Source organism: Callithrix jacchus, chromosome 20 (genome assembly GCF_049354715.1).
Source record: "Callithrix jacchus isolate 240 chromosome 20, calJac240_pri, whole genome shotgun sequence".
Taxonomy (NCBI): domain Eukaryota; kingdom Metazoa; phylum Chordata; class Mammalia; order Primates; family Cebidae; genus Callithrix; species Callithrix jacchus.
The window spans coordinates 4,882,311-4,903,997 of NC_133521.1; the positions used below are offsets into that span (position 1 = coordinate 4,882,311).

Here is a 21,687-nt window from a genome sequence, read left to right on the forward strand (position 1 = left end):
ACTCCACCCCAGTCTGGGCAACAGAGTGAGACTCCATTTCAAAAAACAAACAAATGAACAGAATTAATATCATTGAAAATTATTTCAGTTTTAACTTCAAATAATGTCAGTAGATATATCTTCCATAAAGAAAAGCTCTTTGGGGTCCATCGACCAAGAAGTTTGAGAATTGCTCTTTTATACCATCTATATAATGAACAATTCAATTCCCAATTTCCTTACTGAAATGATACAACTGAGAGTTGGGCCTAGAAGTCTTGGTTTCTTATCTCATATGTCAAAGCATTCAACTTCATTTTTTCTTTTAAAATAGTGCCATTTACCTCCATATGAATGTTTAGTACAAAATATACTACAAACAGTCATGCTCAGAAAATGTCAAGAGATTTGAAATACTTTTTACTTTGTGGTTCTTCTATACAATAAAGGAACAAGGAGTATTGCTGTATTTTTTATACCTTTTACATACTTAGGTTATATTAGGGCTTCCTTTTAAATGTTACATCTGATATTTGTTCGAAAGAATTCAGGGAAGTTAAATTTAGACACATTAGTGAAGGTTCAATTTTTCATACCATCAGTAAAAAAGGACTATCATTGGCTCCGTTTTTCTCATTCTAGCATGTGTCACACTGATGTAATGCAGTTTAGGTGTTTATATAGATACTTTCTAACTAAGCTGATCTCTTGTATGCCTACTGACACATAAAATTGGCGCTGAAATACTTCTATTTTCTCTAGACTCTTTTTTAGCAGCCTGGCCAAATCTTGGTGATTTCTATGTTTGTGTCAATTACTTGGTTACCTTAGGGTTTGTTTCAAGGTCTTGGGCTCCTACAATGGAGTGCAAATATATGCTAAATCTTTGGCTCTGGATGATGAAATAAAAATGAAAAAACATATAAAACATATTGTATTAAGTATAATCAATAATTAGGTAGTATATGATATAAATTTATGATTATAAAATATCAGAAAAATAGCTGGCTTATAGAATGGACTTAATTTTTCTCAAAGATAATTTTTAAAAATCCTGTTTTAAGTGAACACTCACAGGCATTTGTTCCTATCTTTGTTAACACTAGCCGTACTATCCAATTTAGTTTAATAGTGAATTTTTTATATTGTTTTATACTCATTTCTTTAAGACATTAAATAAAACACTATTTCCTTTAATTTTGGTTATTTTCCTATGAAAACTGCATGGTATTTTCCCCATGACCGAGGTAAATAAAGAACTGTAAAATGGCATATTAAATGCAGAAAATACCCATATCATCATTTTAAAAAATCTTTGGGACAGGAAGCATGATATTACCACTGTCAGGTGTGACAAAAGAATGGCAAATAGAATTAAGGAGTGAATAATATTTTAAGGAATGTCAAATAAATAAGTCTGTTATAATCAATAGTGGTTGAAGTAATGCCTGCTATACTTTAAAGCATGGTAAAACTGAGTCAGATCGTTCACTTCACCAAAGTGAAGACGGTTTTTTTGTTGTGCTTTTGAGACAAGGTCTCACTCTGTTGCCCAGGCTAGAGCCCAGTGGCGCGATCACAGCTCACTGCAGCCTTGACCTGTGCTCAGGCAATCCTCCCACCTCAGCCTGCTGAGTAGCTGGGATTATAGGCGTGTGCCACCACATGCAGCTAATATAAAACATTTCTATTCTGTAGAGACAGGATCTCACTATGTTGTCCAGGTTAGTCAGACTAGTCTTGAACTCCTGGGCTCAAGCAGTCTTCTGCCTCAGCTTCCCAGCGTGCTGGGATTACAGGTATGAGCCATGGTGTCTGATCCAAAGATAAATGTTCTTGGCCTGTACTTTGTCAGAATGTTCCTAAACAGAACAGGTAAAAGCCTGAGACCCTTTCTTAGGAGGTATTTGTGTCAGCATTAATAGGGATTGTATCAGAGCTTTTCCAGAATGCATTTCTCTTGTAAATAGCTTGTAATTTATTTTGCAAGGATTCATCCTTAACAGTGAATATGCTATTGTGGTGAGAGATGCCATGGAAACTTTATCAATGAAGGCTCATTAAAAAGCAAACCGAATTCTAGAGAAAGCAACAGTAGTAGGACTATGCATAGGGAGCTAAGAAACAACAGAAAGTGGATCCAATTCCATGTCAAAGGGGAGCCAGGGAATGCTTTCTTGGAGGAAATATTGTCTGAGAGCCAACCTGAAGGTCACACAGAGCAAACTAGGAGAAGGTGAAGAAGAGGAGACTTCGGTATAGAGGCAGATATCGGAGCAGGAGGTGACAGAGGGGGTTCAGGGAGCTGATTACAGAGTTACGGGAGAGCATAGGGAAAAACGGCAAGAGATAAGGATGAAGGGGGAAACCTGGGCTCTATCTCAGGAAGCTAGATTTAGGTTATCTCTAAAGGGCAAAGGGGAGTCACTGCAGGTTTGTGTTTTAGAAAGATCACTGTAGTAGCAGGTTTTTGAAGGATAGCTTAGATAACTGCAGCAGTCAGACAAAAAAAAAAAAAAAGGCCTGAAATAAAGTATTAGGACAGACAGAAGGGACATTTGTGGGGAAAGAATGATAATCTAGTAAACTGGGGGACAAGGGAAAGGAAAAAGTAATTAAGCTAGGGAACATGGGAAGAGGACTGGGTTTTGAGGTATGGGGAAGATTTCAGTTTTTGAGGTCCTTCCTTGTAAGGCACTCAGATATAAAGTCTGATGTTCAGGAGAGTGGCTGAGATCACTTAAGAGAGTTTACAGTAGCCCCTGCTCATGTGCAGCTTCATGTTCTGTGGTTTCAGTTACTCATTGTACAATATCATAATGTATTTTGAGAGAGAAATATACACATAACCTTTATTATAGTATACTGTTATTATTCTATTTCATTGTCAGTTATCGTTAATCTTTTACTGTGCCTAATTTCTGAATTATGCTTTATCATAGGTATGTACTTGTAGGAAAAACAAGGTGCAGAAGGTTCAGTACTATCCAAGGTTGCAGGCATCCACTGGGGGTCTTGGAAGGCATCTCTGTGGATAAGAGGGGACTACTGTATATATAGTGAGAAGAGAATCTAGGATGGAACCTGAAAATCACCAACATTTAAAAGATAGGCAGAAGAGAAGTTTATTCATAAAGGAACCTGGAAGAATGACTACACAGGTAGAAGAGCCAGAAAGAAAGGGCCTGAAGGCAGCCGAGAAATGGGAGTGTTCCTAGAAGTGTCAGGAATATTACATGCAGCTGCAGCAGCATTAAGGCTACAAGGTGAGGGATTCCAGAGATCCAAATGCAGACGATTCAAGGAGTTTGGCTGAGAAAAGAAAACAGAGATGGATAGTAGCAGGAGGGGATGTGGGTTTCAGAAGGTACATATGTATACATGTATAGATAAGAGACTTAGGCATCCTTAATTGCTAAAGGAAAGAAACCAGCAGACAAATGAAGGCTGGATACATAGGCCAAAGAAACAGTGGAACAAGGCCAATAAGGTTCCTTGAGAAGAGGCAGATGTGACCCACAGCTGGCACCCTGATTTTCAGTCAAGAGAAAAAGCAATGAGGATGGGTGTGGAGGAAGGGATTATGTTTAGTGCTGCAGAGGTCATCTGGCAAATTATTAAGCACCAGGCCCTCTGCTAGGTTCTGAGATAAACTTGCAAGAAAAAAAGATACTGTTTCTGTCCCCATGGAGCTCTTTCAAAGGAATGTGAGCAGACTCTTTTTGTATACGGGGGAGGTAAAGACTACTTTTTTGTTTTGGAAATGGAGTCTCACTCTGTAGCCCAGGCTGGAGTGTAGTGGCGCAATCTCAGCTCACTGCAACTTTCGCCTCCTGAGTTCCAGTTCAAGCCATTCTCCTGCCTCACCTTCCTGAGTAGCTGGGATTACGGGCATGCGCCACCATGCCCCACTAATTTTTGTATTTTTAGTAGAGACCGGGTTCACCAGGTTCGCCAGGCTGGTCTTGAACTCCTGACTTCGTGATCCGCCCTCCTCAGCCTCCCAAAGTGCTGGGATTACAGGCATGAGCCACCATTTTCAGCTGAAAGACTACCTTTAAACCTGTCTGCTCTTCAAGGGGAAAAGTACTATCTGCCTGTTTCTAGATTCATAATCTACAAAGTTGAAAAAGTCATCAGGCTTTGGTGAAAAGAATTACCAAGTCACAGAGAAAAAAGCCATTATCCCCACTAACATAGTGAAAAGTCAGAATATACCTTATACTGAGAATAAAAGATTTCAAAAATTAGTTGGATATTTAAAGAGAAAATACTCAGAAAACAGGAATATACTTTTTTTTTTTGAGATGGAGTTTCACTCTTGTTACCCAGGCTGGAGTGCAATGGCGTGATCTCGGCTCACCGCAATCTCCGTCTCCTGGTTCAGGCAATTCTCCTGCCTCAGCCTCCTGAGTAGCTGGGATTACAGGCACATACCACCATGCCCAGCTAATTTTTTGTATTTTTAGTAGAGATGGGGTTTCACCATGTTGACCAGGATGGTCTCGATCTGTGGACCTTGTGATCCACCCGCCTCGGCCTCCTAAAGTGCTGGGATTATAGGCTTGAGCCACCGCGCCTGGCCAGGAATATACTCTTGATTAACCAGATATTTACTGTAGCACTCACTAATAATACTGATATCTACCATATCCGTATTTCATGCATTTGTGATGTTTAAAAAGATTTTACACAGTAAGAAAAAAAGTCAAGAAGTCTAGTATACCTTTAGTCCTACCTGAAAGACAAAGGGAACACTGTATTTCTCAAAATATTTGTAACTTACTATCCGTACCAATACAGTGATGTTATAGAGGAAAGGGTATAAACAATAACATTGACAAATAATAGCAGTTGGCCGGGCGTGGTGGCACAAGCCTGTAATCCCAGCACTTTGGGAGGCCGAGGCGGGTGGATCACGAGGTCAGGAGATTGAGACCATCCTGGTCAACATGGTGAAATCCCGTCTCTACTAAAAAATATACAAAAAATGAGCTGGGCATGGTGGCGTGTGCATGTAATCCCAGCTACTCAGGAGGCTGAGGCAGGAGAATTGCCTGAACCCAGGAGGCGGAGGTTGCCGTGAGCCGAGATCGTGCCATTGCATTCCAGCCTGGGTAACAAGCGCAAAACTCCGTCTCAAAAAAAAAAAAAAAAAAATATCAGCTATACTTCTTGAGTGTTTATTGTGTATCAGGGCCTGTTATGATCTATCTATATTAATTACTCTAATTTTAACAATAACCTTAGAAGGTAGTTTGATAGGCTGAATAAGGGTACTCCAAAGATCTCCATGTCCTAATTTCTGAAACCTGCTGAATATACTGCAAAAAGGACTTGGCAGATGTAATTAAAGATCTCAAGATGGGGAGATTATCTTGGAATATCCAGTTGGGGCTAATGTAATCACAAGGCTCCCTCTAAGAGAAAGAAGAAGGCAGGATGGGTTAGTGTCAGTGATTTGAAGATGTAACACTGCTGGTTCTGGGTATGGAGGAAAGGGCCATGACCCAAAGCATATATGCAGCCTCAAGAAGTTGGAAAAGGTAAGGGGATGGATTCTCTCCAAAGCCTCCAAAAAGGAATGTAGGCTTGCAGACAACTTGATTTTAGCTCAGTGAAACGTAGTTCAGGCTTCCTACCTCTAGTACTGTAAAAGAGTACATCCGTGTCGTGTTAAGCCACTAAGTTTATGTTAATTTGTTATAGCAGCAATAGGAAGCGTACACAGGTTAGTTTTGCAGACATAGAGAATGAGGCTTAACAGAAGTAAAGTAGCTTCTCCAAAGTTACTGTAGCTAGCTGAAGAGATTTGCATTTTTTTATTGCATTTTAGGTTTTGGGGTACACGTGAAGAACATGCAAGATTGTTGCATAGATACACACGTGGCAGCGTGATTTGTTGCCTTCCTCCCCTTCACCTGTATCTGGCATTACTCCCCATGCTATCTCTCCCCAACTCCCCATCTCCGCTGTCCCTCCCCTATTTCCCTACAACAGACCCCAGTGTGTGATTCTCCCCTCCCTGTGTCTGTGTGTTCTCATTGTTCAACACCCGCCTATAAGTGAGAACATGTAGTGTTTGATATTCTGTTCTTGTGTCAGTTTGCTGAGAATGATGGTTTCCAGGTTCATTCATGTCCCTACAAAGGACAAGAACTCATCGTTTTTGAGATTTGCATTTTATGCATTATTTTCTTTTCTGAAGTAGGAGGGAAGGTGAACTACTGACAACTGAAATTGCGAGAGTAGAAAGGGTATTACATAGTTCTTATGAAGAAAGAGAACTTCTGGTATGATAAGCAAAAGGTGTATTTACAACACTTAAGTATTTAGAGGTGATGGATTAGCCTTAAAATACTCTAGATAGAGGAGGGGGTGGGATGGGTAGTAGGTGGCAGTATGGGTGAAATAAAACTGGGTATATACTGATATTGCCAAAGTTAGTATGGGCAAAAGAATTTTATGTATTTATTTGTTCTTGTTTTTTTTTGGAGAGTTTCATTCTGTTGCCTAGGCTGGAATGCGTTGACATTATCATGGCTCATTGCAGCTTCAACCTCCTCCCCAGGCTCAGGTGATTCCCCCACCTCAGCCTTCCGAGTAGCTGGGGTGCAGGTGCATGCCACCACACCCAGGCAATTTTTGTATTTTTTGTAGAGATGGGGTTTCACCATGTTGCCCAGGCTGGTCTCAAACTCCTGGGCTCAAGTGATTCTCCTGCTTCAGCCTCCCAAAGTGCTGGAATTACAGGCATAAGCCACCATGCCTAGCCAAGGAGTTTTATTATACTAATTCATACTTTTATAGATGTTTACAAATTTTTAAAAAGTTAAAAAATTACAAGATAAAGAGCAATAAATGACACACAGTATGATATACTGATAAAAGCCATGAAGTAAAATGGACAAAAAAACCTTAAAGCAAAACTAATAAAAATGAAAGAAGAGTTTCCAGTTTCTAGTCCGACATGTAAACTTCTTTAATTTTGTCACTCTAGTTCTTATAGTAAGAAAAAAGCAAAGAAACAGAAAATCAACAACTTTTCTTAGATCTTTCAGAGAACCAAGGTCACAGGACAAACTGCTACTCTGCAAACTGGAGAGACAGACAGGTGGAAAGAGAGACACAGCTTAAAAGGAGCAGAAGCCCAAGAGCAGAAGGTCAAAGATGGAGCCAATACAGGTAGGAAGACGTAACTGAAAAACTATTGGAGGCTTAGTGTAGACTAGATTGAGTGTTCAAAACTCCAAGGGTTTGGGACAGGGGGAATCCTCACACTTACACTTTTTTACTTCCAGAAATTTTTACTTCCAGTGAGTTTTACTTCCAGGAATTCCACTAGATTCTCACTGTCAAGATTGGAGAAAAATAACTTCATGTTTCAAGCAGCAGCATGAGAAAGTAACTGTTCTGAAATATGCCCACAGCTCTCTGTTCTCCCTAACAACCTGCCTTCAAAGAAAACTTTTACTAGAGCTTCATTGACTTGGGTTTAACAAAAACCTAACTGACCTGGGAAAAGGGAAATATTCAACTCCAGCTCCTTCTCATCTTCCTGTCTCACCTAAGAAGATAGAGAAGCTGAGAAGCACTTCTGAAGGTCATAGCCCAGGGACACAAGCTCACTAAAAGAGTAAGCCCTAATGACAGGATGACAGAACACTTTTCCTATCCCAGAACTTCATCGACTGGGCTCCTGTCAAGGGAACCACAGCCCAAAGCATTACAAGCATCATCTTTCATTTAAGAAGGAGTCTATTGGGAAACCAGCACCCCAGAGGAGACAAAAACAAGCAAACTAGAGGAAATTTTTTGCCTCTGACACAACTACTACTGCAAACAGTAAACACAGTTGAATTCCTAGTCAGATAAACCTCAAAAATTCCACAGTAAAAGTCTGTCTACCTCAGTTATCTTCACTTAACACACTGTATCCAGCTTTCAATAAAAAATGACAGGGCATGCTGAAAGGCAAAAGACAAAACAAAACAAAACAAAAAAACCGAGACAAAGCAAGTATTAAAACAAGATATATAGCAGACATTTTGGAATTATCAGAGCAGGGACTTAAAATGACTATGATTAACGTGCTAAGGGTGCTAATGGAAAAAAGTAGACGACATGCAAGAACAAATGGTTAATGTAAGCAGAGAGATGGAAACGAACAATCAAAAGGAAAGAGAAATAAAAAATACTGTAATAATGAAGAATGCCTTGATGGACTCATTGGTAGACTAGACATGACCTAAGAAAGAATCGGTTAAGCTTGAAGATGCCAAAGTTGTAAATATATTTAGTAGGAATACAAGAATAAGAAAGAGAGAAAGGAAATAGAATATTTGAAGTAATGATGATTGAGCAATTTTCAAAATTCATTACAGACCTCAAGCCACAGAACCAGGAAGCTCAGAGAACACCAAGCAGGATAAATACTAAAAAAAAAAACTGTACCCAAGAATATTGTATTCTAACTGCAAAAAATCAAAAACAAAGAGAAAATCTTGAAAGAAGTCAGAAAAAAGAAATGGAAGAAAAGAGGGCTGGGATTCCATATAAGACTGTGATACAATAAAAAAATGCTCATTTAAGGTTGCCATGAATTAGGGTGATATGGTTTGGCTGTGTCCCCACCCAAATCTCATCTTGAAATGTAATTCCCATAATCCCCATGTCACAGGAGGGAGCCGGTGGAGGGTAACCGAAATATGAGAGTGGTTTCCCCCATGGTGTTTTCCTGATAGTGAGTGAGTTCTCAGGAGATCTGATGGTTTTATAAGCACCTGGCATTTCTCCTGCTGGTACTCATTCTCTCTCCTGCCGCTCTGTGAAGAGGTGCCTTCCGCCATAATTGTAAAAGTTCCCTGAATCCTCCCCAGCCATGAAGAACTATGAGTAATTAAACCTTTTTTCTTTATAAATTACCCAGTCTTGGGTATTTCTTCATAGCAGCATGAGAATAGACTAATACACAGGGCTAGTGCCAATACACGGAGTTATAGGTTCTTCTTCAGAAATGCCCAGTATTCTAGGCATAGGAGGAAATAAGAGATAGCTGGACTAACCCAGGGTTGAAATTTTCCCAGACAGGTACAGCAGAAACTCAGTGCTTTATAGGAGTTAAGGGACTAGCAGAAGTAATGTTGGTGTATGGTAACTAACTAAGGAGGTGGGCAAAGACAATGGTGAGCTGACACAGGTCAAGAGACTAATGGTTTTAAAGTCGAACAGGTATAATTAGAGTAACAGAGTGGGAGGGCTGGAAAATAGGCTGTGGTCAGAGTTGGATAAATTAAATTGGGGTTTCAGAAGTGAAACCATTCTGGTAGATAAGGTCCAGGTTATGGCCATGGGAGTGAGTGAATAGCTAAAACTGAATATGAATGAAACATTGTGAAGTTTTCAAAATGGAGATGAAGGAATATGGGTGGGATCAGTTCATGAGCTGAGTAACTGTTTCCTCTTTCTATACACCTGTTAGTCTGCCTGCATCAGAGAGAACACATAACCAGCAAAAGAGCTATTCAATGAATTAACTCAAGTGGTAAAGAATACTATATGAGATGTACATTTTCTCTCTCAGTCTCACTTTGGGGCTCATTCAATATAACACTTTCTACTTTGATTTGATGTCAAAGGAATATGAAGAAGAACCACTTTTTCAAGAAGTAAATAATTTCACAAGTGGGCATACATTTGACCTCTGTAATACTGAATGAGTACACTGTGCATCTGTTTACATGCTAGTAAAATTGTGATCTATGATATCAGTAAAATATCACAGAGAAGGAAAATGATATATATGAAGGGTAGCTCAACAAGATCTTAATTTCAAAGAAAGTCATAAAAGAATGAATGGGAGGCAGAAGTACTATCTGCACAAAAGCGCAAAGGTGCTGGGTGGTAAGGGTAATCATTGTAAGGCAGCTCTGGATGTTGGACTTTACTTACGTGACTTTCCAAATGATTCTGTTCCCTCTAAGATAGAAGTGGTTTAATGTTTTAAGATAAGGTGACAGGAAACCTTATGGATCTTAGAAGTGTCACCTGCTTTGGCTATACAGCCCTTACTATCAAACTTTCATCAAGAACTTCTAAGTAAAATGAGTGGTTTCAACTACAACTTTTTAAAGTTCTTTGCATGACCATGTAATGAAAGACACAGAATGCAGATATGGTTAGAGGGAGGAACATAGGTCTGAATGTTTCACAAAGTGGATAGACAATACCTGAATATTCAGGTCAATCTTTAGGCTGATGAATCCCATCCACAGTTTTACAGTGGCATAAAAGTATATGGGTTGGACCAAAACATTCACATGCATGCTGCTGTGACAGTGGTGATGACTCATTCAGATCTTCTCTTCAGGACCTAGACACTTATTCCCTGAGCTGGTCTGTGTTGGCTGGAGATTGTTCTTAGCCAAAGGCAGCTGCTTCATGTAAATGTTAACACCTTTCTGGTGGCCTGTCTGGATGTGATGTGTGACTGATGCAAGAGTTCAAAGGCCTGGCCCCTCTGGCTCAATTCAGGCCACATCTGAAGGATCATCCTAGCTCCAGAGCTCACCATGCATCTTCTCCTTCTGCCGCTGCTGCTTTCTTCATTGGTTCAGAGGTGTTGCCCCCAATTTCGGTCTATATTATATCCCTATGTCAGGGTGTGTTTCCACACTTCTTAAATACGGGAAGTTTCCCAACTATACATAAAATATTGTCAATGTAATGTTTAATGACACTGTAAGAATATGAGATTATAATCAGAACACCTAGTTTGTATTGCAGTTCCACTACTTAATAGCTCCATGACTTTTGATAATTTAACTTCTCTGAGTCACAATTTCCTTATCATTAAATAGGGGCTAATTTCTCATGAAACAAGGAATACTACAAAGACCCCAAAACAGTTCCCTATATACACACACAAACACATGCATGCGTTCAAATATAATACAATATTCTTATTATAGTTTACATGAATTGGTTCTATCAAAAACTAAGCCTAATTATTTTCACATTTGGTATTTCACTGAAAGATTCTATTAGACAACAAATCAATATTAAGACGACACACAAAAAAGTCATTAATTGCCTACTATATGCTTGTTTCTGTGACCTATACCAGGTACACAAGATGACATGATTCTTGACCTCAGGGGTTACAGACTCATGGGGAGAGGCATCTAATCTAAAAAAGTATAATGAAATATTATAAATGCCAAAATGTCTTAAAATAATTGAAGGGGTAGCCTTTCTTCTAAAGATATCAGAAAAGGCTTCATAAAGGTGACTGTTCAGGTAAGACATTTTTTAGGAAAGGTACTTTACTTTCAGGAGTTTTCTTGAGTAATGAAGGATTCTTTAATCAGTGCCAAACAGTAATAATATTTTGATTATAATATATAACAACTATTTTGTGTGTGTCTACTTATGCAGAGAATTTTCAGACACATTTATAACAGAGTTAAGTTTACTTACTGTTATCTTACGAGGACAGTCATTAGAACACAGACCACTAAGAACTGTGGAAAAATAAAGAACAGGCAATTATTACTATTATAAGTTTATATTTAAAGTGAGCTCTAATTTTCTCCCTAAGATCCATTAATATACTCTATTGATTCATAATCACAAGCAGAAACCAATGCAATTTCTGCAGATTTGAGTAAATTAAAGTTCTGTAGTTCACATTATACCAATCCTTCAAAAGCCTTTATTAAATTGTGAAGATGCTACCATCTTGTGAACTATATAGGTGAGATGAATTATGATTATATCATATCATACCTATAATGGAACCTGTTGGTTCTATTTTCCAATTAGTTAACTAAATTCCAAGGATGACTTAGATTCTGACAGAGGGGTGCCAAATGAGAACTGACTAAAATGGATACTAAGAACAACAAATAAAACATTCAGTACTTTATATCTCAAACTAGACTTTTTCCATTTATGTAATTCTGGGTTAAAGATTTTGGGTACCCTTGATAACTATTACAGAGGGCATAACGTTAAAATTCTTGATGACTCTATGATAAATATGCAAAATAACTTAACGATACATTTATTCAATAATCAGCAAAAGAAGTTAAAATATCTGAACAATCTTTATCTAAATAACATGAGTTCTGAAATATAACCATATTTTGGGAGGGATCCAAGATGGCTGATTAGGAGCAGCTCAGGATTGCAGCTCCCAGTGAAAGTGTGGAGGGTGAGTGGATGCTGCATTTCCAGAAGGATATTTTTTTTCTGAGACGGAGTTTCGCTCTTGTTACCCAGGTTGGAGTGTAATGGCACGATCTCGGCTCACCGCAACCTCCGCCTCCTGCGTTCAGGCAATTCTCCTGCCTCAGCCTCCTGAGTAGCTGGGATTACAGGCACACGCCGCCACGCCCCGCTAATTTTTTAAAATATTTTTAGTAGAGACGGGGTTCCACCATGTTGACCAGGATGGTCTTGATCTGTTGACCTCGTGATCCACCTGCCTCAGCCTCCCAAAGTGCTGGGATTACAGGCTTGAGCCACTGTGCCCGGCCCCAGACAGATTTTTATTGCCCACAGACCAGGAGATTCTCAGGTGGAGGAGCCCCATGGGTCGCCCATGCGGCTGGTTTGGCTGGCGTGGCTGTTTTTGCCAGCGCCAGCTGCCAGCGCCCCGGTGCATTGGTTCTCCATACAAAATACATGGCTCCAGGTGCCATTTTAGCGGGCGATTGGAGCTCTGGGAAGGCAGAGTGGCCCATTCATCTGATTAAAAAGGGGATTGAAACAGGGAGCCAGGGCAGGAGATTCCCGGGCAAAAAAGTGCCACAAATCTCAGCGCTGCTGTTTCAGCCGACGCAGTGGGTCGCTACATGGGAAATCACATAGATCCGGATGCCTTTTCAACAGGTAACTGAAACACCAGGGAGACAGTCAACCATTAAACTGGAAAAAAAAAAAAAGCCTCTGAGGTAGGGAGCCAGGATATCAGGCTGGGCTGGTCCCACCCCCACAAAAAAAAAAAACCAGCAATCGGAAATGCTCTGGATCGAGAGTTTCACAGCAAGCACAGCTGAACCCAGGATGATCCAGCTCTGTGGGGGTGGGGCATCTGCCATTATTGAGGCAGTCCACCACTACAGAGGTAGTTTGCCTATGCTGAGGAAGCCCGCCATTACAGAGAGAATCCGCCATTATAGAGGTGGGCCGCCATTGCCAAGGCAGTTCTGACTCCACTTGTATAAACAGGACTGAAGGGAAGTCCCACAGCAGCTCAGCTAAGCCTCTGCAGGCAGACAGTGGCTAGGCTGCCTCCTCGCTGGGCAGGGCACCCTTTAAAAAAGGCAGCAGCACAATAGAAACTCATAAATAAAGCCCTAACTCCCCGGGACAGAGCACCTGGAGAAAAAAAAAAAGTGGGGCGTTTATGAGTTCTGCTGCAGCAGACTTAAACGTACCTGCCCAGCAGCTGTGAATGAACAATGAAGCTCACAGCTCAGCAGACTGTCTCCTCAAGCAGCTCCCTGACTCCTGTATATCCAAAGAGTCACTTCATAAAAAAGAGCTCAGACTGACATCTTGCAGGTATCCTTCTGGGACAAAGATAGCAGAAGAAGAAACTGGCAGCAACCCTTACTGTTCTGCAGCTGCTGCAGGTGATCCCCAGGCAAGCAGGGCCTGGAGTGGACCTCAGCAGTCTTACAGGAGAGGGGTCAGACTCTTAGACAAAAAACTAAGAAACAGAAAGAAATAACTTCATCATCAACATATGCGAGGTTCACTCAGAGACCCAATCTGAAAGTCAACAACTACAAAGACGACAGGTGGATAAATCCACAAAGATGGTAAGAAACCAGCACAAAAAGAATGAAAACACCCAAAACCAGAACACCTGTCTTCCTACAAGGGATCACAACTCCTCATGAGCAAGGGAACAAGGCTGGATGGAGAATGACTGTGATGAATTTAAAGAATCAGGCTTCAGAAGGTTGGTAATAATAAACTTCTGTGAGCTAAAAGAACATGTTCTAACTCAATGCAAAGAAACTAAGAACCTTGAAAAAAGATTTGACAAAATGCTACTGAGAATAAATAACTTAGAGAGGAATATAAGTGAATTGATGGAGCTGAAAAACACAACACAAGAACTTCATGAAGCATACAAAGGTTTCAACAGCCGAATTGACCAGGCGGAAGAAAAAATAAAAGAGGTCGAAGATCAACTCAATGAAATAAAACGAGAAGGCAAGATTAGAGAAAAAAAAGTAAGAAGGAATAAACAAAGTCTCCAAGAAATATGGGACGCTGTGAAAAGATCTAATCTACGTTTGATAGGTGTACCTGAATGTGACGGATAGAATGAATCCAAGCTGGATAATACTCTTCAGGATATTATCCAGGAAAACTTCCCCAACATAGTAAGGCAGGCCAATATTCAAGTCCAGGAAATACAGAGAACACCACAAAAATATTACTCAAGAAGAGCAACCCCAAGGCACATAATCGTCAGATTCACCAGGGTTGAAATGAAGGAGAAAATGCTAAGGGCAGTCAGAGAGAAAGGTCAGGTTACCCACAAAGGGAAGCCCATCAGACTAACAGCAGATCTCTTGGCAGAAACCCTACAAGCCAGAAGAGAGTGGGGGCCAATATTCAACATCCTTAAAGAAAAGAACTTTCAACCCAGAATTTCATATCCAGCCAAACTAAGCTTCATAAATGAAGGAAAAATAAAATCCTTTGCAAATAAGCAAGTACTCAGAGATTTCATCACCACCAGGCCTGCTTTACAAGAGCTCCTGAAACAGGCACTAAACATAGAAAGGAACAACCAGTACGAGCCACTCTAAAAATATACCAAATGGTAAAGAGCATCAACAAAATGAAGAATCTGCATCAACTAACAGGCAAAACAGCCAGTTAGCATCAAAATGGCAGGATCAAATTCACACATAACAATATTAGCCCTAAATGTTAATGGGCTAAATGTCCCAATCAAAAGACACAGACTGGCAAATTGGATAAAAAGCCAAAACCCATCAGTGTGCTGTATCCAGGAAACCCATCTCACATGCAAGGATATACAAAGGATCAAAATAAAGGGATGGAGGAAGATTTACAAAGCAAATGGAGAGCAAAAAAAAAAAAAGCAGGAGTTGCAATTCTCATCTCTGATAAAATAGACTCTAAACCAACAAAGATCAAAAGAGACAAAGTCGGATATTACATAATGATAAAAGGATCAATGCAACAAGAAGAGCTAACGATCCTAAATATATATGCACCCAATACAGAAGCACCCAGAAACATAAGGCAAGTACTTAATGACTTACAAAGAGACTTAGACTCCCACACAATAATAGTGGGAGACTTCAACACCCCATTGTCAGTATTAGAGAGATCAACGAGACAGAAAATTAATAAGGATATCCAGGACTTGAATTCAGACCTGGACCAAGCAAACCTAATAGACATTTACAGAACTCTCCACCCCAAATACATAGAATATACATTATTCTCAGCACTACATCACACCTACTCTAACATGGACCACATAACTGGAAGTAACTCACTCCTCAGCAAATGCAAAAGAACGGAAATCATAACAAACAGTCTCTTAGAGACCACTGTGCAATTAAGTTAGAACTCAAAATTCAGAAACTTAACTCAGAACCGCACAGCTTCATGGAAACTGAACAACTGGCTCCTGAATGTTGACTGGATAAACAATGAAATGAAGGCAGAAATAAAGATGTTCTTCGAAACCAACGAGAATGAAGCCACAGCATACCAGAATCTCTGGGACACATTTAAAGCAGTGCCTAGAGGAAAATATATAGCAATAAATGCCCACATGAGAAGCAAGGAAAGATCTAAAATCAACACCATATTGTCAAAATTGAAAGAGCTACAGGAGCAAGATTTAAAAAAACCTCAAAACCTAGCAGAAGACAAGAAATAACTAAGATCAGAGCAGAACTGAAGGAGATAGAGACACAAAAAACCCTTCAAAATCAGTAAATCCAGGAGCTGGTTTTTTGAAAAGATCAACAAAATAGACAGACCACTAGCCAGATTAATAAAAAAGAAAAGAGAGAAGAATCAAATAGATGCAATAAAAAGAATAAAGGGGATATTACCACAGATTCCACAGAAATTCAAACCATCATCAGAGATTATTACAAACAACTATGCACATAAACTAGTAAACCTGGAAGAAATGGATAAATTCCTGGACACTTGCATCCTCCCAAGCCTAAACCAAGAAGAAGTCAAAACCCTGAAGAGACCAATAACAAGGTCTGAAGTTGAGGCACCAATTAAGAGCCAACCACTCAAAAAAAGCCCAGGTCTAGATGGTTCACAGCCGAATTCTACCAGACACACAAAGAGGAGCTGGTACCATTCCTTCTGACATTATTCCAAACAATCCAAAAAGAGGGAATCCTTCCCAAATCATTTTGTGAGACCAACATCATCCTGATACCAAAACCCAACAGAGACTCAGCAAGAAAAGGAAACTTCAGGCCAATATCCATGATGAACATAGATGCAAAAATCTTCAATAAAATACTGTCCAACCGATTGCAACAGCACATCAAAAAGCTTATTCATCATGATCAAGCCGGATTCATCCCGGGGATGCAAGGCTAGTTCAACATACGCAAGTGTATAAACGTAATTCACCACATAAACAGAAGCAAAGACAAAAACCACATGATTATCTCAGTAGATGCAGAGAAGGCCTTTGACAAAATTCAACAGCCCTTTATGCTAAAAACCCTCAATAAACTAGGTTTCAACAGAACGTATCTCAAAATACTAAAAGCTATTTACGACAAACCAACAGCCAATATCATACTGAATGGGCAAAAAATGGAAACATTGCCTTTAAAATCTGGCACTAGACAAGGATGCCCTTTCTCACCACTCCTATTCAATATAGTACTGGAAGTTCTAGCCAGAACAATTAGGCAAGAAAAAGAAATAAAGCGTATTCAAATAGGAAAGGAGAGGGTCAAATTATCTCTATTTGCAGACGACATGACTGTATATCTAGAAGACCCCATTGTCTTAGCCTGAAATCTCCTGAAACTGATAAGCAACTTCAGCAAAGTCACTGGATACAAAATCAATGTGCAAAAATCACAAGCATTCCTCTACACCAATAACAGACTTAAAGAGAGCCAAATCAAGAACAAACTGCCATTCACAATTGCTACAAAGAGATTAAATACCTAGGAATGCAACTAACAAGGAATGTAAAGGTCCTCTTCAAGGGGATCACCAAACCACTGCTCAGCGAAATAAGGGAGGACACAAACAGTTGGAGAAACATTTCATGTTCATGGTGTAGGAAGAATCAATATCATGAAAATGGCCATATTGCCCAAACTTACTTACAGATTCAATGCGGACCCCATCAAGCTACCAATGACCTTCTTCACAGAACTGGAAAAAACCACCTTAAACTTCATATGGAACCAAAAGAGAGCCCTCATAGCCAAGACAATTCTAAGCAAAAAGAACACAGCAAGAGGCATCACACTACTGGACTTCAAACTATACTACAAGGCTACAGTAATCAAAACAGCATGGTACTGGTATTAAAACAGAGATATAGACCAATGGAACAGAACAGAGGCCTCGGAGGCAACACAACATATCTACAACCATCTGATCTTTGACAAACCTGACAAAAACAAGCAATGGGGAAAGAATTCCCTGTTTCAGAAATGGTGTTGGGAAAACTGGCTAGCTATGTGCAGAAAGCAGAAACCGGACCCTTTCCTGACATCTTACACTAAAATTAACTACAGATGGATTAAAGATTTAAACATAACACCTAACACCATAAAAACCCTAGAAGAAAATCTAAGCAAAACCATTCAGGACATAGGAGTAGGCAAGGACTTTATGACCAAAACACCAAAAGCATTGGCAACAAAAGCCAAAATAGACAAATGGGACCTAATCAAACTTCACAGCTTCTGCACGGCAAAAGAAACAGTCACTAGAGTGAATTGGCAACCAACAGAATGGGAAAAAACTTTTGCAGTCTACCCATCTGACAAAGGGCTGATATCCAGAATCTAAAGTACTAAAACAGATTTACAAGAAAAAAACAAACAAGCCCATTCAAAAGTGGGCAAAGGATATGAACAGACACTTTACAAAAGAAGACATACATGAGGCCAACAAACATATGAAAAAATGCTCATCATCATTGGTCATCAGAGAAATGGAAATCAAAACCACATTGAGATACCATCTCATGCCATTTAGAATGGCGATCATTAAAAATCTGGAGACAACAGATGCTGGAGAGGATGTGGAGAAATAAGAACACTTTTACACTGTTGGTGGGAGTGTAAATTAGTTCAACCATTGTGGAAGACAGTGTGGAGATTCCTCAAGGACCTAGAAATAGAAAGTCCATTTAACCCAGCAATCCCATTACCGGGTATGTATCCAAAGTACTATAAATCATTCTACTATAAGGACACATGCACACGAATGTTGATTGCAGCACAGTTTATGATAGCAAAGACCTAGAAACAACCCAAATGCCCACTGGTGAGAGCCTGGACAGGGAAAATGTGGCATATATACATCGTGGAATTTTATGCAGCCATCAAAAACGATGAGTTCGTGTCCTTCGTAGGGATATGAATGAACCTGGAGAACATCATTCTCAGCAAACTGACACAAGAACAGAAAATCAAACACTGTATGTTCTCACTCATAGGCAGGTGTTGAACAATGAGAACACATGGACACAGGGAGGGGAGCATCACACACTGGGGTCTGTAGGGGTTTAATAGGGGAGGGACAGCGGGGGGTGGGTAGTTGGGGAGAAATAGCACGGGGAGAAATGCCAGATATAGGTGATGGGGAGGAAGGCAGCACATCACACTGCCATGTGTGTACCTATGCAACAATCTTGCATGTTCTTCACATGTACCCCAAAACCTAAAATGCAATAAAAAATAACCATATTTCTACCACTTTTGATGAAATGATCCCTTTGATAAGGAAGCAGACAATTGTGAAAATGGCCATAATGCCCAAAGTAATTTGTAGATTCAACGGTATCCCCATCAAGCTACCTATGACCCTCTTCACAGAATTAGAGAAAACCACCTTAAACTCCATATGGAACCAAAAGAGAGCCCGCATAGCCAAGACAATTTTAAGCAAAAAGAACAAAGCTGGAGGCATCATGCTACTGGACTTCAAACTATACTACAAGGCTACAGTAATCAAAACAGAGATATAGACCAATGGAACAGAACAGAGGCCTTGGAGGCAACGCCACACATCTACAACTACCTGATGTTTGAAAAACCTGATAAAAACAAGCAATCGGGAAAAGATTCCCGGTTTCACAAATGGTGTTGGGAAAACTTACTAGCCACGTGTAGAATGCAGAAACTGGACCCCTTCCTGACACCTTACACTAAATTTAACTCCAGATGAATTAAAGACTTAAACATGAGACCTAACACCATAAAAACCCTAGAAGAAAACCTAGGCAAAACCATTCAAGACATAGGCATAGGCAAGGACTTGATGAGTAAAATACCAAAAGCACTGGCAACAAAAGCCAAAATAGACAAATGGGACCTAACTAAACTCCACAGCTTCTGCACAGCAAAAGAAAGAATCATTAGCGTGAACTGGCAACCAATATAATGGGAAAAAATTTTTGCGGTATACCCATCTGACAAAGGGCTGATATTCAGAATCTCCAAAGAACTAAAACAGATTTACAAGGAAAAAGAAACAAACCCATTCTAAAGGGCAAAGGATATGAACAGACACTTTATTTACAAAAGAAGACATATATGAGGCCAACAAACATATGAAATAATGCTCATCATCACTGGTAATTAGAGAAATGCAAATCAAAACCACAATGAGATACCATCTCATGACAGTTAGAATGGTGATCACTGGGTTGGGCGCGGTGGCTCATGCCTGTAATCCCAGCACTTTGGGAGGCTGAGGCAATGGATCATGAGGTCAAGAGATTGAGACCATCCTGGTCAACATGGTGAAACTCCGTCTCTATTAAAAATACAAAAAATTAGCTGGGCATGGTGGCACATGCCTGTAATCCCAGCTATTCAGGAGGCTGAGGCAGGAGAATTGCCTGAACCCAGGAGGCAGAGGTTGCGGTGAGCCGAGATAGCACCATTGCACTCCAGCCTAGGTAACAAGAGCAAAACTCTATCTCAAAAAAAGAGAATGGTGATCATTAAAAAATCTGGAGACAACAGATGCTGGAGAGGATGTGGAGAAATAGGAACACTTTTACACTGTTGGTGGGAGTGTAAATTAGTTCAGCCATTGTGGAGGACAGTGTGGTGATTCCTCAAGGATCTTGAAATAGAATTCCATTTGACCCAGCAATCCTATTACTGGGTATATATCAAAAGGATTATAAGTCATTCTATAATCTAACAGTGTGTTCACTGTGGCACTGTTTACAATAGCAAAGACCTGGAATCAACCTAAATGCCCATCGATGATAGACTGGACAAGGAAAATTTGGCACATATATACTATGGAATACTATGCAGCCATAAAAAACAATGAGTGCATGTCCTTTGTAGGGACATGGATGAATCTGGAAACCATCATTCTCAGCAAATTGACACAAGAGTAGAAAACCCAACACCGCATGTTTTCACTCATAGGTGGGTGTTGAAGAATGAGACACATGGACACAGGGAGGAGAGTATCACACACTGGGGTCTGTTTAGGGGGAATAGGGGAGAGACAGTGTGGGGTAGGGAGGTTGGAGAGGGATAACATAGGGAGAAATGCCAGATATAGGTGACGGGGGGTGGAGGCAATAAACCACATTGCCATGTATGTACCTATGCAACAATCCTGCATGTTCTGCACTTGTATCCAGAACCTAAAGTGCAATAAAATATATATATATTTTAAAAAAAGAAAGTAGACATTATGAGCTGTTATTTAAAAATGCTGTATGTTATAAATTAAAGAAAAATAACTGATAGTTCTCAGTAAGCACAAATTATTTTCACAGTTATGAATATTTGTCTGTAGATTAAAATATATCCCAAAGAAAATAGTTTCTTCTGTTTGTTTATATTACATGACTGTGGAATGACCATCATTCTAATAGAAATGTTAGATTTAGGCAGGGTGTCATGATCTGAATGTTGGTATCCCCTGGAACCTAATACCCAATGTGACAGTGTTTAGAGGTGGGGCCTTTGTTAAGAGATTAAGTCACGATGCCTCCACCCTCATGAATGGGATTAGTGCCTTGACAAAAGAGGCTCCAGTAATTTCTCTTGATCCCTTCTGCCATGTGAGGAAAGGTGCCATTTTTGAAGTAGAGAGTGGGACCTTACTAGGCATTAAATTTGCCAGTGCCTTCATCTTCCCAGCCTCAAGAACTGTGAGCAATAAATTTTTGTTGCTTATAAATTAGTACCCTAAGTTGTTTTTTGTTTTTTATTTTGGAGACAGAGTCTTGCTCTGTCGCCAAGCTGAAGTGCAGTGGTGTGATCTTGGCTCACGGCAACCTCTGCCTCCTGGGTTTCAGCGATTCCCTGCCTCAGTCTCCTGAGTAGCAGTGACTACAGGCACATGGCACCACGCCCAGCTAATTTTTGTATTTTTAGTAAAGACAGGGTTTCACCATGTTGGCCAGGAGGGTCTCCATCTCTTGACCTCATGATC

At 40.0% G+C, this 21,687-nt stretch overlaps 1 protein-coding gene across 2 annotated transcripts in view; it reads right to left on the minus strand.

Annotated features, from left to right (window-relative positions):
- The window catches only part of ITFG1 (integrin alpha FG-GAP repeat containing 1), a 310,341-nt gene that overhangs the window by 68,561 nt on the left and 220,093 nt on the right, over positions 1-21,687 (minus strand). For both annotated transcript variants that reach the window (XM_035282693.3, XM_002760922.6), the window contains one exon: positions 11,458-11,501. In XM_035282693.3, the coding sequence (XP_035138584.1) occupies positions 11,458-11,501 (44 nt within the window). The remainder of the gene's footprint in view (positions 1-11,457; positions 11,502-21,687) is intronic.